At 46.7% G+C, this 15,958-nt stretch overlaps 1 protein-coding gene across 2 annotated transcripts in view; it reads right to left on the bottom strand.

Moving 5' to 3' along the window:
* The window catches only part of PGM2L1 (phosphoglucomutase 2 like 1), a 37,215-nt gene that overhangs the window by 17,028 nt on the left and 4,229 nt on the right, over nt 1–15,958 (bottom strand). For both annotated transcript variants that reach the window (XM_083834364.1, XM_083834365.1), the window contains exons 2-3: nt 9,022–9,189; nt 1,345–1,451 (exon numbers count right to left, since the gene is read on the bottom strand). In XM_083834364.1, the coding sequence (XP_083690490.1) occupies nt 1,345–1,451; nt 9,022–9,189 (275 nt within the window). The remainder of the gene's footprint in view (nt 1–1,344; nt 1,452–9,021; nt 9,190–15,958) is intronic.

The following is a 15,958-nucleotide window of genomic DNA, read 5'->3' as shown; positions in this document are numbered from 1 at the left end:
AACGTGTCGTTCAAGCCACTGAACTTTTGCTCCTGTAACACAATAACGTCCATCAACTTAATTACAAGACACCATCGGAACTCCTGCCACCCCCCTCGACACTGGAACTGATGCAAAGAAAGGTGCGCTACTGCTCACATAGCGCCAGATGAGCACGTTGATTGGATTGAAAACACCCTTTAGGGGAGGTTTAATTTGGTTTTAGAATGATTGTAGCTACAAGAGTTCAAGGGGACAAAGGAAACATAATTGAGAATTGATTTGCTCCTTTGACAGATGAAACATTAAGGCTGTGCTGCCATCAAGTCCAAATTCCAAGCTCTGTGTGGCTGAAAAGGAACGTTTTCCTTACACTTCCACATTTTTAAATTGTGTACAGAGGCAAACTGGGTAACGGCCTTGCAAATACAAGGTAAGGGGTAAATTGAAAACCCTAATGCCAATGTCATGTCTCCATGTCAGCCAGAAAGGTGTGGAGATGCAGGCTTCATGGGAATGGAAAAACTCGTAGAAGATGGCTGCTTCTTTGAAGAGCCACTAGTTTCTGTGCCCTGTTATACCAAGAACTTTTACATTCCTAGAATACTAAACGTGGACAGAAATAACTGTAATAGTTAAAACAATTAACCACAGTAACCACATGAACTACAATAACAAACTATAACTAAATAGTAATTAACTACAGCGTTGTTTTCTTTCATGAACCATGCCATTACATGCTTTGTTGCCCTGATGACAAGGGACTATGATTCCTTATTGAATTTAGAAGGCAGTTTTTAGGCATCATCCCTCCCCTTTCCCTGCAAACAGCTCAACTGGACATCACTAGAAGTTTATATTTAATCATCCCGTGTAAGATAGACCCAGTGTGGAAACAGTGAGATCACAGAGCAGCAAAAGGGCAGCAAAACAGACGGTTACAGCAGGCTGAAGACAGAACTCTTCTTCCCCAAACCAGTTTAAATCAGATGCGTAATGCAAGAGAGAGAGAGTTTTAACAACAGTGCGTTAACATTTAGTGACTTCAAGCCAGAGGTTAGTACTCTGAATTTACCTTCACATTTACATTTCTCTTCAGGCTTATCAACTTCTTTATGTCTGCCTAATGTTCTTGTGCATTTAGACCGTAAATTCTTTGGTGAGGCGGCTAGCCTGACATCCCACATGTGCACAGCAACTGGTATTACAAAGGCTTTAGTCCATGCCTCTCTTCCTTACTATTTACATGGGCTAGGGGAGGGGGAAGCGTGCACAGTTCACGACATTAAAACGTTCTGATAGAACGGAACGCATTCAAAGCCACAGTTTAATTTCTAGTCTTGCAAATGTAATCAATACTCATACTTCTTACTGCTGCAGTTGCTGGTCACCTGACCTCGTGTGTCATATCCAACAACAAAGCCTCTCTGCTTAAAGTCTGAAAAACTCCTCTCGAGATACTTGTAGATCCCCTGGAAAGAGAAAAGAGATGGGAAGAATTAGCTGTAGAGCAGTGTACACAAACATTAAAGATGGTCTTTCACATACGATGTACGTTGTCAGTAGTCGAAATGTGGCTCAGCGAAAACTGCAGTCACAAAAGCAACACATTTCTCCTCCCTCAAAAAAAGAAAGCGTTCACACAAAGAAAGCAATGAAACAGTTGTGGGAATAAAAGCAGTGCAGTAAGTGACCAAACCTCAGAAATAGCCAGTGAAATCCTCAAACAGCACACACTTTTCACTCTGTAGCATGCTCTTTTTTTTTTTTTTGGAACCAAACTACCTTTTTAAAGACCCAATAGAAAAAAAAAAATCCAGTTTTTGAAAATCCATCCACTCAGACAATACAAGGACAGCGTTAGTCAGCGCTTGCCTTTATCCTTCTGTTCACAATACAAGTCACGCATCTTTCAGCGCTGATTCTAGAGTGCATGTTCTAAAATTGCATTAAATGGATGTCTCATCCTTACCCACAATTTCAAAAGGAAGTTTTTGGCTTGTGACCTGTTCCACTAGGTTAAAGTCGCCCATTTATATGCAGATAGCGCAGCACAAATACAGGCTGTCTTGCCTCCTGTACATCACAGCAGAACATTTCCAATGGCAAGATAACAGAGAAGACCCCAGTGCGGGGAAAAGAACGGGGAATAGATGAAGGAAGGAAGTTTGTTTGTTTTAACCTGAGGGTGTTGAACATTTTTCAAGTTTTTAAAATTGGTGGTGAGGAGAAATATGCCCTGGAACATACACAGGAGGAAAACAAACAGCCTCTCAGCCCGCAGCTCCCTCTTTTCCAGAACCAGAAGGTATGGGTGCTCTCTGAATTAGTTCCAGCTTCACCTTCCATGGGACCTTCACATTCGTTCCCTTCCCACTTTGAATCTCCACCACAGAAACAAAGGAGGATATCCAAACCCTCTGTGAGCAGCAGTTTTAGACAAGGAGACGGAAGTACTGTTGTTGGCAAAAGTTTCATAGAATCACTAGGGTTGGAAAAGCCCTCCAGGATCATCTGGTCCAACCACCCCCCTACCACCACTGTCCCCCACCAAACCATGTCCCCAAGCACCACGTCCAACCTTGCCTTGAACACCCCCAGGGACGGTGACCCCACCACCTCCCTGGGCAACCCGTCCCAACGCCTGACCGCTCTTGCTGAGAAGAAATGTCTCCTCACTTCCAGCCCAAACCTCCCCTGGCACAACTTGAGGCCGTTCCCTCTGGTCCTATCACTGGTTATCAGCGAGAATTTCCGTGAGCTACAGCTCATTACAATCAGAGGGCAGCCTTCACTGAAACAAACACATTGCCGTGAGCGTGTCTTAGCCAAGCTTATCCTGACAGAGCTACCTCTTATTAGGACAAGCTCCCTCTCCGTGGGGGAGAAAGGAGGGATGTCAAACTAGACTCAAATGGATTTTTCCCCACTACAAAGTGGGGTTCTTTGCTACGCCCTTACCTGGATCTGACTCATTCTCACCAAGGAGCAAGCTCTTGATGGGAAAGCCAGTCTGACTCCTACCTGGGAAACTCGGCTTGGCTGAATTCTTTAAATAAAAGCATGAACGAACAGCCCTTTGCAGCAAGGAACACGGGTATCTCTTCAGAGAACCGTTTCAGCCACAGCCGCAGTGTTTCCATAGAGGGATTCACGGAGAGGGAGAAACACTTGGCTCAATTCTTGGCATGCTGCTGGAACCAGAAGCTGGCTGACGGCACGGTCGCCAGCTGAAGTCACCTTCACAGCAGGCCGACGCGTTGATACACAAACACACGTATCAAACACGCTGCCCTGATAACTTCAGGAACTTTCACTCCCAGTTGTAAGCTGATACGAGATGGAGGAATGGGAAAAACTTGTTCACGACGTGAACAGACTGGGTAACATTTAAGGAGATGAATGGCAGGTTTCTTATCGAGATTATCCTCATTCAGGGTAGCGGAATCTATCCTGGGGTCAGGGCACGCCGCAGGGTTTATTCTGAACCAGTTCCTCACGCACCAGGAAGTTGCGCAACGAAGCCAAGATTTACAAACGAAGCAGCAGCACATTAGACAAAGCGGTGCTGGTTAGGAACAGGAAACAAACAGGGCACGTAAACTTTTTCATCAAGATAAGCGCCGACAGAACAACTGCTACTTTTATGCGCATAGGAAAGCGTGATGCTACAAAGCACAAAGCACTGTTTACAAACGTAAAACCATCTCATAGTGTTTCTGTTTCATACTTACCCCCACAGCAGCTTTCCCTCTCCCTCCTGCACCCCCCAAACCTTCCCTTCTGGCAGTTCTAGGACCCCACGCATCAAATTTCTCCTTCTGAGTGACCAACACCACAGATCTCTCGGCTTTTTGAGTACACAGCAGCCTCTAATGCCAGCACCCGTGCTTGTCTCCCCGTTGCACATCCCTCATTCCTCAAACGGAGAAGCTGATTTATTTTTATTGCAGAGCAAGGGCCTCTACTGATCTTTTAGGGGTTAGATCTTCTGCACTTTCTCCACTGTGCCTCAAGCCAGCTATTTCTGCCTGGGCATTTCTGGTAGCTACTGGTGCCACTGCAATCTAAACACCACCCCTCTCAGGGGTGAGGCAGAATTCTTCCTAGAACCTCTTAAACCAGCTTCATGTTTTGACAGAGATCAAAGATTTTTTTTTATGTCTTATGTCTTTACATTTTTTCCATGAAGAAGTTTTACTTAAAATTAAGACACTAAATGACATGCAGTAATAAGAACAAAATACTTTACACTTAGCCAAGGATCCTTCAGGGGAAATTTGTATCGGCTGAGCTCTCCTACCAGACTTGTTACTGTCCAAATACCTTGCTAGAATTACAGCAAATAAATAAATGGGGGGGGGAAAGACGGCAAGAAGTAGTGAATGCAGAGTCTGAACCCCAGGAATTTCACTTTTACCCTGTCCTGGACCTCCCCACTCTGCATTCAGCCCACACATTAGTGGCCACACAAACCTGCTGCTGCTCCTTCAGCATCTGGACAAGGCAGACTCCTGTGTCCTCCCCTTGGGACATTTGTGGCCTCCGGTTGCCAGCCCCACAACACGTCCAACGTCACACCAAGAACCCCAACAGGGACGCGAGGGCTTTATGGGCCCTCAGAGCAGGGAGTCCCCTTTGACCACACACAGCTGCACCCTGGCACTGTCATTTACAAGTGAGCGCCCACCTCCCCGTACCTACCAGCACACCGTGGCTCCTTACCAGTTGTTATACTGGGCAGCCAGCTGTCCTGCTGGAAACTCTCCCTCTCTACCCAACTTCACACATTGTCTTCCACGTCTGATTCTCCCTTCTTCGGAGACAATTAGCAAGTCCAACACCTCTTGGGATAAGCCCTTTCTTTAACAAGTTTCCCAATTTAAAGAATTTCTGTCGCCTTTTTACCAGACTCAGGTTTGGATGGTGTCCTCATCTGACTTCTCCTGGGCTATCTGAATGGCCGCTGCTGCCAAATTAAAGACATGCGAGTCAACACCTTGCCATTACACAGCTGGTGATAATTAATAACTCATTAGCAAGCATCAGCATAGGAATGTATAACCTTCCCTGTGGACCTGAAAAATTCTCTTTGGATGCACTGCAATATTACAAATGTTTCTCTAACTACACGGTTTCAGGTGATTCCCTTTTATAAAGATGGGTCTAGTCTGCTTCCGCTGCCATGCTTTAAATAATCCCTTTGCTTGTCCAATTCCCTAGGATCAATTTCAGAAAAAGCAAGGGAAAAGTGATGGTACCAAGAACAGGACGGAAAAAATTTGGGGTTGATGATTCACGACATAGTAACAGCTTTATGAAGTCCACTATTTAAGCCTTTCAGCTCTTATATTTAGCTTTTCTTACACAGCAGGAGGAAATTCAGAACAATGATGCAAAGGTGACACTATTTTTGTCCCTGCTGAGGTCAGTGACAGTGAGTAATAAAAGCGATCGGTTCGAAAGGACGGTAACAATATTTGAGCAGGAAAACGTAGGCTTTATGCACAAGTTACGTACCAATGACCTTCAGAAGAGTCAAAAGAAACTCCTGGATATCTATGCCCTTTTGTAGCTGGCTGTTGATGATACCAATACAATCAAGTAAGTGAAGTCATGAATGAATTACACTGAGGTCTCCTTTGAACAGCCTGTAGCACGTAAGGACGGATTTAGAGAGAGAGGGCTGCCCGTTTCGGGTAGGTTCGGCAAACCTCTGTTAACGCCCGTAGCTTCTGGAGCAACACCACTGGAAGTACTCAGATGAACAGATGAAACATGATGCAACTTACTTCAGAAATAAGTTTTCATCTGATTCTCGGGATGTTTTTTTCTAACTCGATTCGTGGCTTTGATAAATAACCGAAAATGGAAGCTGAGCAGAGGGAGCAAGTGACTACTGGCCAGTTTCTTGACTTCAGAAGGGCGTAAGGCCCCTGAAATTGGACTCGCAAACAGACTCCCTGCTGACCAACACAAAACTTTCCACTTTCTGCCAACAATGTGCATTAGCCAGCCGATCGGAGCTCAGTCACGCTTTCACGAGGCTCAAAACACAAAGGCAGCATGCAATTCTCAGGCGCTTGGAGCATGACCGACTCCAAATTCAACACGCTGCACTGGCCAAGAAGTAAGGTGACTTTTATTAACTTCCTCTGCACTAGTTAGGTGTTTACCCTGCTTCAAAAAAAGGGGGATTGTTTAAACAGCTTAACTAGTCTTAACATTTTCATCACTGACAACACATTACTAGGTTTTTAACTACTATTTTTCTTCACCTCTTCAGCTCATTCCCACCATACAGCTCTGTTCACCCCATTACAGCACTTCCAGCTCACCACTTGGGCATACGGGAGGCCAGAACTGAAGGAAGCACCATCCTAAGCTGTGTCCCGTTTCGAGCTTAGAGACCTAAAGCGAGCTTTCTAAGGCTAAGATGAAACTGAAAAATGAAACTGAAAAGGAAAAACCATCAGACATAAGGTCAGGCTTCGAGCCCTAGAGACAAGCTCCAACATGCTGCTTCTGTGCTTTTAAAAGCCTGTGTGATGAGCCATTAGAATTGATTTCCCCACAAAAGTTCAGGCTCCAGCTGCACAAGTGGGACATCAGCAGTATGTGCAAGCGAGCCCCAGCTTTCAGCGCTTTCACTTTGCCCTGAGCCAACAGACAAAGTGATTTCAGTCATGTCTGCCGCTGAGGGACGTGTCTGAGAATTAGCTTGCAAAGAGAGGACTATGTGAAAATGTTTGAGTACACAGTATTACAGCGGGAGAATTTAGGAACCCTCTGTAAATCAGGTAATAAGATACCTGTTATCCTACGGCTGAAGCACCATTTACAAAAAGCAGTCAAAGTAGGCAAGTTTCAACAGGCTTCTTGCAACAAAACTTGTTACTGATGTTCTGAGAACAACAAATGGTGACAAACGCATCAGTTCGTTTCGCGTTCAGTACTCACGAGTTAAGGCTGGGACAGCTAAAACATTTAAGCATATTTAATACACGCAGCCCAAACCTACTTTTGTTTTATATTTTCATAAGGAAAGGAAATATGGACCATCCATTTTCTGACTCATGTTATTTGTTTTCAAGAAGATTCAGTACTTCTCTTTCCTTGCCTCCTACCACCTTCAGTGGGGTGCCAGAAAGCGAGGTTTTGCAGATTAAGAATCCAAGTGCTTTTTGTTTAATATTACCACCGTAAAGAATGTGCAAAAGTATGACTGTCGAAGCCAGGAATTTAGCACGACTACAGCTCTTGATAAATCAGTGTTCAGGCTTGTCTTATACAAGCTTGAAATCAGCACGACTGCAGATCGATTTGAAATGTTTTCTCAATTAATTTATGTAGCTTAGTTGTGAAGATTAAATATTTCATCTGCCTGTTTGGAGGAAAAACCTGACAGGGGAACACACCAGCTGAGAATGGTCCTGGTACTGGACAATGAGCGCATTTAAGAACAAAGTCACTATGAGACAGCAATAAGGAAAAGGAGCACGGCACTTTTGATCAATAACTAAAACAACATCAGCTGTTCCTTTCAGGAGACAGACAACAGGGAAACAAGTTCATTGAGAAAGAATATTTAATCCGCTCTTGGACAAAACAGTGCTGCAAAGAACGGCAGAGATGGTTAAGCCTTACGTTAATCAATAGGTTGATTTATTTGGACAATCAATGCATACAACTCAAACACTGCTTGAAAGAGAAGCAGGGATGGAAATGAGGAGTCTGATCATTACCCATCCCTCTTCCGGCATGCAAGACCAAAATCAACACAGAAAAAATGGTATGAGACATCGAAGGAACAAGTCTAGAAGTTGTACACCTGTACTTCTGCTAGTCAAAACAACCTAAAACCGGTTCAAGGACAGGATGCACTAGAGGTGAGGAGTCTCTGCCACCAGTCTTCACCACCACAGCACTCATGTCATCCACAACTCCATGGCAGCCTCTAGGCAGCTCCTCAACTCCACGTGTCAGCTTTTGTGCCCTTCTAAACACACTTCCAGCTCCATTACTGAGCTTAATCTCTAGCAGAGGAACAGGAGATTAGGACTAAAGCCTCCATGGCCAAAACTTTACCCCATATACATGCCCGTCCTATAAGACCTTTTCCAACAGCACTGCATTCCCTGAACCCAACACACACCTATCAAAATGGCAGTCGAGTTCCAAGATCTCCCTGTCCCTGATACCCATATCAATAAGTCCATCCCAACACACTCTGCTCCAAACTTTGGAAGATCAACATCTGTTTGCAATGTTTTCTTAGCAAACAATTCTATAATGATAAATCTAATCCAAATAAGTATTAGATCATAGATAAACCACGAAACACCAGCTTCCTTGAAGTAGAATGTAACGTAAGATTTGCAATTTGAGGTTCGGTTCATTCTGCGATTCAAATTAATTCCCTACTTCTCCATTTTAAAACTTTCCAAGAGCTACAGAAATGGAGGTGCACTTCACCACGATACTCCTCTACAGCTACTCAAACCCACTGTCAGTAACACTACCAACCACTGCCAAGAGAAGGCTATCCCAGAAGGAATATACGACACAGATGTTCTTCAGACAGCCTACATTTGCTTTTTCATCTTCTTGCTCTTTTCTCTAGTAAAGCCTGTTGGTTTTGCATACTTAATCACAAATTTGGCTAAAAATAGAAGAAAAGGGTTGTTTGGTTGGGGGTGGTTATCCTTTTGGGGTTGTTTTTTTCCCCCTTTTTTTGTGTGCTGGGGTATTTTTTGCAGAATACTAAAGGTTCTCATGACAGCTAATGATTTCCACCTTCAGAGCAGCGTAACAGACTTCAGCTACTGGCCAAATTCCAGCCGAAGCGATTACACTCTGCCTGCTAGGACGTCCAGTTAAACCTGTTCCAGCTATTTTATTTCCTTCCAGCCCTAAAACATTCCACGCTATCACTATGGCTGCTGTGTTTCGGCTCCAGCTTGCGTTTCAGGGCAACATTACACGACCCAAAAGCTTCCTGTGAACTTGTTCAGTTCCCTGCTGTGCACCTACCCGACTTACCTGCGTTGACTGGATCACCGTAAGGTCGTTAATGTAGCAGAAGCCCGCTCCCATGGCAGAGCGAAGCCCGGCAGTCCCAAAGGTCAGCCGGCAGCAGAGACGATCCCGTAACTCTTTATGCTTCCCATTCTGTAACAAGTTCTCGATCTGTTCTTTTGTTTTTTGGTTCTGCAAAAGAAGATGAAAGGTCTTCGTTTAGTACTTGAAGTCAGGATCAAAACTATCCACGTATTGCTTTTAACGAGTTCTTAGACAAGTCCTTCCTACCCTATAAAAACCCTGTCTGCATGAACTTACATTGTAACTCTCATTTCCATCATATGTTTTCTATTTCTATTTTTTTTTTCTATTTCATCCTTGTTTATCAAACATGCAGCCATCGGTGTGCTGATGTTCAGTTATCGATACACCCTCCAGCTACATCAAGCCTCTAAGTGGGGCGCACAGACTTTAGAGCAGCTTTTTCCAAGGCAGGCAGCGCAAGTTAGCTAGCAATCCGTGCTGCTGGAAGGCAGACAAAAATCCTAATTTCGAAGCCCTATTTCCTTCCTCCCCACCTGCGGGAACGGTCTGCAAACAAGCACAGTAGAATAAAGCTGACATTGTAAAAAAAATACATAAATAAAAAATCTTGTCTTCTCAATTACATTAACATTTAGTGAGGCAGGCACAAGAGAGTCAAAGCCTCCATCTGTCACGAACTCTTTAAAAAGTTGTGCGTTTTCCCTGCCAGAAAAGCCCAGCCATTTTCGATGGGGCTGCGGAAAGCCGAGTGCTGCTCCATCAGAAGGTAAATGCCCCAATGCATCACTGTAACAGCGACTTTTGCTACTCCACAAACTTGGTTTTTCAACTATATTGAGGAGGGTCTCAATTTTGTCAGTTAAACAGAACTAAAACAACTCCACAAACTTCTGCGATTACTTAAAAGCTCAGAAAAAAACACATCTAGCACACAGTACATGATACAGCCACTAAGCAGAGAAGTCACGGGGTTTAAGAGCTAGCATCTTTCTGAAGAAAAACCAATTCTACCCCCCAAAGCAGTACTCCTATCAGTGAAAAGTAACCTTTTTTTCATCTTAGATAACATAAAAACAGCAATTTCTTTGTGATTTGTCGAAAACCAGTAACACACACAACCTGCTAACCTGCTCAAAGGAAGAGTTTAAAAACCAAATATGTGCATCAGTTCGTTTCACGTAGAAAAACCTGTAAGCAGCCTCAGGGTTCAGAGAGAAGAGAGCAATTCTCTCCTCTCATCGCTCTCTGAGCATCACAGCACTTCACCTCTGCTTGCTAACAGCTCCGTGCTGTCGGTACGGGGCATCACGACGGGGGCTTTGTCAGCTGCTCTGCGGGTACCTGCAAGGGCCGTGACACAGGAGGAGCCTGGAAAGAGGCACGGGCATGGCACAACGACAGCAGGAAGCTCAAGGAAGATTCGAGGGAGATCTATTTCCTACGGAGGGAGCTCCTGACCTGCAAAGAGGGCTTCTTGTACCAACAAAAGGGACACAAACACCACCCGAGCCAGGACTGAACGCTAGGAAAGTTGTCATCCCGTGCCTTCAGCATCTAAAACCCAAGACTAAAAGGAACGGGCACCTGAGAAGGAAAAAGGTTGGCTAAATAAAACAGCAGGAAGCAGTTCTTCTGATCTGACACCTACTCATCGTTCAACATTTATTGCATTCACGAGGAACGGCAGCTTTTGTTGGTTCACGTATAGGGAGTACATTTACTGCTGCTCGTAGTCCAGCTGAAGGAGCGATCAGCTATTTCCCCGAAAGGCTGACTTCAAATATTTACCTTCAGGTCCACACAGTAGGGAAGGCTACAACCCTACAAATGCTTTGAAGTCAGCCACGTGCAGCGCCCGGTACGTCACGGGGCAGGGCGGGACACACAATGCCCATTGTTGAGATCTCCCTCAGTTCCTACAGGACTGTTCTTACCTTGCACTATCACAGCTACGAACTTCCAAGGGCACAAAGCACGCACACACACGCTCTATTTGTTCTTCGTAGTTAATCTGCGCCCTCAGCTAACACCGAGGCCAGGGGGACAAGGAGGGAAACTTTAATATTCATTACCTGCGATCACGGGAATTAGACAGTCACAGTAACACGAATCCCAGTGCCCTGGGCATGCCTAGGGAGAGGAGAAAGTCCCCTGGGACGAAGAGAACAAGGACAGAAGAGTACTTACTGGTGCCTGTCCTTTTACAAGATGTACCTGTTGGAGCATCCTTTTACAAGTTGCTTGTTGTTGGAAGCAACTCACCCATCGGCTGCTGTCTTGAAGCAGTGGATAAATAAGTAGGAGAATTTGGGGGATTTTGAGGGCTCTACGAATTCATTTGGATTTTGAGGGCTCTAACGAATTCATTTGGGCATCAAGAAACTCAGTCCCGCCTCCTGGCACCCAGTTTGGCCAGGACACAGTCCCTGTAAGCACTCTGCAACCCGGGGGGGGGCTTGCTGAGAACACAGCCCAGGCACAGTGATCAATGCGGAGCATAAAACAACTCCTGTGACAGCCACGGTCGCGGGACAGCTCCGGTTGCACAAGAGCTTCTGTAAAACCTCCTGCTTCGAGCAGAGCCCTACACAAGGGTTAAAGAAGGCAAACGGAATCTGGAAGGCGAGGGTGAAACACCCCTGACATTTAAAGCAGAGGTCAGCCAGCGGCAGCTCCCACCCTGCCTCCGCGGCGCTGCTCCGCACGGAGAGGAGATCTTCGGGAGGGTTTGGAAGCGCTGGGAAAAGCCTGCGGGTATCCCCCACACCGCCTCTTCTGGGGAAGAAAAGCTTCTGTGAAGCTGGTACGCAAGCGCAAAACTATTTCCACTGCTGGACAACAGGTCTCGAATCCTAGCAAAACGAGACACGTGAGCTTAAGTTAGATTTTAACGTATTTGTGCCTGAAAATAAGAGGCAAGCCATTGCTGGTCGGGCTCTCGGAGGGCTCCGCAACCAGAGCGAGCCGTTACTCACAGCGCTGCTAAAGCAGGCCCCAAAATAAAACAAAAACAATGGGACACAACTCCTGTGAGATCCCAGAAGCGAAAGCCTCTTGTAGCTGCTCGGAGGCAGCCAGCCAGAAGACGAATGACTAACACGGGAAGAGTTTGAGGCAAGAGTGCTTGAAAGCCTCATTTCACGCCACCACGACTCAACGCACGGTTCTGCCTTAAAATAAGGTTATTCAGCATCCTTAATAGCTTTTTAGGATGCACCGTATTGCTCACCTCCACGAAGAGAAGCACGTGCACCACACCACACGTTTCACAGCCCTGAGTTGATGAGGCTGAGGCCAGGCTTTCCTGAAGCCGTACCACCAACGTTTACGTTACAAATAGATTAACTGCCTTTTTTTTTTTTTGACGGAAGCTGCCTCGTTGATTCCCCAGGGAACAAAAACGAGTCAGCCAAAAATGGCACCCGAACATCAGGTAGCTAAAGTTTCCTGCAGTCAGAAAAGAAAAGAAGGGGGGAGGAAAAGCTACGGGGTAAAGAAAAAAGATCCTAAAGCTTTCACGAGAGGACCTGAAACTCCCAGGGCAGCAGGAAGACAAAAATTTTACAAGAGCTGATGTAAATTCAGACTCGGTGACGACGTGCTTCGTGCTGTGCGTGCAGCGGCACCAGCAGTGTGACCTCAGGCCAGCCGTTATCACAGCCGCGTGGCAGGATCCTGACAGCTTTCCATCGGTTCCTGCTTCCCGAAGGTGCCCCGGTTGAAGTTTAATTCTACTGCAAATTCTCAAAAAAAAAAAAAGTGTTGGTTTTTTATTTTTTTGCTGGTTTGCTTGACAGCTATGCAATAAAGCAAGGCATCGGGAAGTTTCACGGCAGCTCCTGCAAAGGTTCATTTTTCGAAGCAGAACTGTCGTGACGTGGAAATACAGAATGGAAATATTAATATTTCTAATATTTCTTAGAAGATTTCTTAGAAGCCTGTTTTCGGAAGTCCTTGGTACCCCCTGTGGTTACCCTCCCCAGCAGCACCACTCGCCTGCCACGTGAAGCAGGGGGCACAAGGAGAGCACATCAGCCTAAAACCAAGCCATTCAGCATCCCGGTGTGTTTCTAAGTGTCGCAGAAACGCCACCAGTCCCAGGACGCCGTGACGTGACGCTAAGTGTGAGGCTCACCGGCAGCTCTCAGCAGTTCGCTGAGGTGCGTGAAAATAACTGCAATAAAACCGCTGCTTAGGAAAGGCTTTCTCAAGCTTCGGGAGCCAAGCAGGGCGGCAGCACGGCGTTGGCAGCAAATTCAATCATTTTAGAAACACAAACTCAACACCTGAAGTGCCCCCTCTTAGCCGCTGCCTGGATCGGTGTCTGCGAGCTCCGTTAGTCCCAGCGCAGAGAAGTTCCTTCACAATCAGCATGCGCTGCCTTTGGACTCCTCTAAATATCCTTAAAAAAAAAAACAAACCAAACCCCGTAACACCACCACCAGACTGCCTGAAGCCCCCTCCTGCCTTTGAAGCAGAAATAAGCTACGCTGCTTCACAAAAACCAACCCTTAATTCATCTCCAAAGCCCCCGCAGCTTTTTGGACACGCCAGGGGCAGAGGGCAGGTGCTCGGCACCCAGCAGCACCAGATAAGGTGGCACAAGGAGGCAGCAGATAAGGGGAGAGCAGCCGGGAGGGCCCCGGAGAAGGAAGAGGCTGAAAATGCACTGAAAGAGGGCCAGGGAAGGGAAGAGGAGCCTCTGGCTGCTGACAGGGCTACAGCTGGGTTTCTGAGCGTGCCTCTTACCTTTTTTCGTGGTTTGTTTTTTTCCTCCCCTTCTCCCCCCTTGGTCCTTCCTGCCCTGTATTTCTCAGCCTTTGCCCCACAGGGGCAAGCACTCGGGCACCAGGCGCCCTGCCACAGTTGGGGGTGGAGAGGCCAGGCAGGAGAAACAGCACCAGTTCGCGGGGCAAGAGCTCCAGCCCCCAGACCATCTCGGTGCCAGTTTGAAGGGCTCCCTCGCACCCAAGCGCAGCTTCACTTTGCCGAGCGCCACCTTCCCGCTGCTCCTGCCCCCCAGCCTGCCTCCTGCCCCCCGGCAGCAGCCAAAACCGCGGCGTGAGCGCCCTCAGATGCGCTAATCCGCCCCTCTAAGACGTAAATTTGTGAAGCGTTCTTAATCCGTAAGCAGCTCGGAGCCTCACAATTTGATGCATGGGAAGCGAGGAGCGAGCAGAGCCAGGTGCTCTTTTCTTATCCCATCTCGAGCAGACCGCCAAGGACGCTGAGGGAATTATCTCATTCTCGCAGGCTTTGCGTTACCAGCAGGCAAAACTAAAAGAGAAACTAAAACTGAAGGGAACGGGGCCGTCAGGAGCTCTGTCGGTATTTCAGATGGTCACAGAAGTGGAAACGAGAAGGGTTTAGGACAGAGGCAGACAGACCGTACTACGGTGAGGGCCTGAACACAGCTCTGCACTCGCGTGAGCATCAGAAAAAAAATAAGTTCTGTGTTATGTTTTCCTACAAAATTATTATACTAACCTACAGAGGTGCCATCTCCAGAAAGCCAGGACTATTTCCTCATAAAATGTTTTTTTTTTTTTTTTTTGCAAGTTATCCGTTTTTGACTTTAGTTCCACGTCAGGAACTTCTCATAACCTCCACTGCAAGTCCCACGGAGCCAAGACTGGAAGTGGCTGCAGTGGATTTTGAGAGGGAAGGGGATGAGCCTGTTAGGGACGCGAGGTACAGCTTCAACTGCTTCCTACAAACATTTTCTGCCCGAATCGTACGTACGACAGAACTTTTGGGGTCAAGTCCCACGGCAGTCGACGCTCTGCAACGTCACGTTTAAGAAAGGCTGGGAGTTTTACTAAAAAAAAAAAAAGCATATTATCTGCTGAATTCATCGTTATCCTCCTTTATCTTCAGTTCTCCTGTACAGCACAACTGCCTACCAAAAGAGAATTGCCCCCCCGTTTTGTAGCTCGGCGGGACACAACCTGAAACAGCTGCAGAATTAAGGTGCAGGGGCACTAGTCGAGGATTTCTTCCTGATCATTTCACTCCCAATCACGTAAATAATGTGTTTGCTGCCAGGGTTGGATTTCAAGGCGAAGGCCCTGTCAAAATAGCTGCAGTTCACAGCTCTCCCTCCGAGCAATCTTGGCGTTGCAGGCACTCTTTGCCTGGAGAAAGGGGAAAAAAAAAAAAAGAGGCAAAATAAAAAAAAAAAAGAGGTCAGATTTGCTTCGTGGTCAGCAAAGTTGACAGCCACAAACAAAGCGCACCAAGCGCTGCCAGCCAGTCTCTGCTTTTCGATCAGCAATCAGTTTAAGCTTTTTTTTCAAGTGAAATCAGGGTCAGCCCCTTCGACCCAAACCCACCGGAGCACATCTTTGCAGGAACTCCTTCCCAGCACAGACGCTGCGCTGCCTGTGGCGTAGCCGATCACCGCACAGACGTAACTTAGGGCACCTGCAGCAAGCTCTCATTTACAATTCCCCTTAAAAATTTCAGGCTCTCATTCCCTCTCCTTCAGCAGGAAACGCCTGCTTACCAGCCAGCAACGGCACCACCATTTTGACGTGAAAATCAGCTGGGTGACCGCAGAGAAGCTGATGCTCAGGGTAGCCTGTGCCAGCACAGCGGGGTACACTTACACCCCTGGTTTGCCTTTTTCTGCTTCGTTCCTAAATCCTGGTCCCACAACAAACTGCAGCCCCTCTGGACAAGCAGACTTCTTTTGGTAGGCTTTTAGGTAGGTTTGGTACCAAAACCCAACCCTCCAACGCTGTCCCCAAGGGCCCTAATACCTCCCCCAACCCGTGCACGCAGGCTGTGGGTGTCCACACTACAAAAAAAAAGTCACCAACACCAGGGTCTGGAACTACCAAAAGCAAGGGGGCCCCAAGGAAGGCAGCAGCACGTCCAAGGTGCTCCTTGGTTTGGTGATGGGACTCGGGAG

Source organism: Anser anser (assembly GCF_964211835.1).
Source record: "Anser anser genome assembly, chromosome: 1".
Lineage (NCBI taxonomy): Eukaryota > Metazoa > Chordata > Aves > Anseriformes > Anatidae > Anser > Anser anser.
Note: the sequence above shows the minus strand (reverse complement) of the source record. Positions and strands in the feature narration are given on the sequence as shown.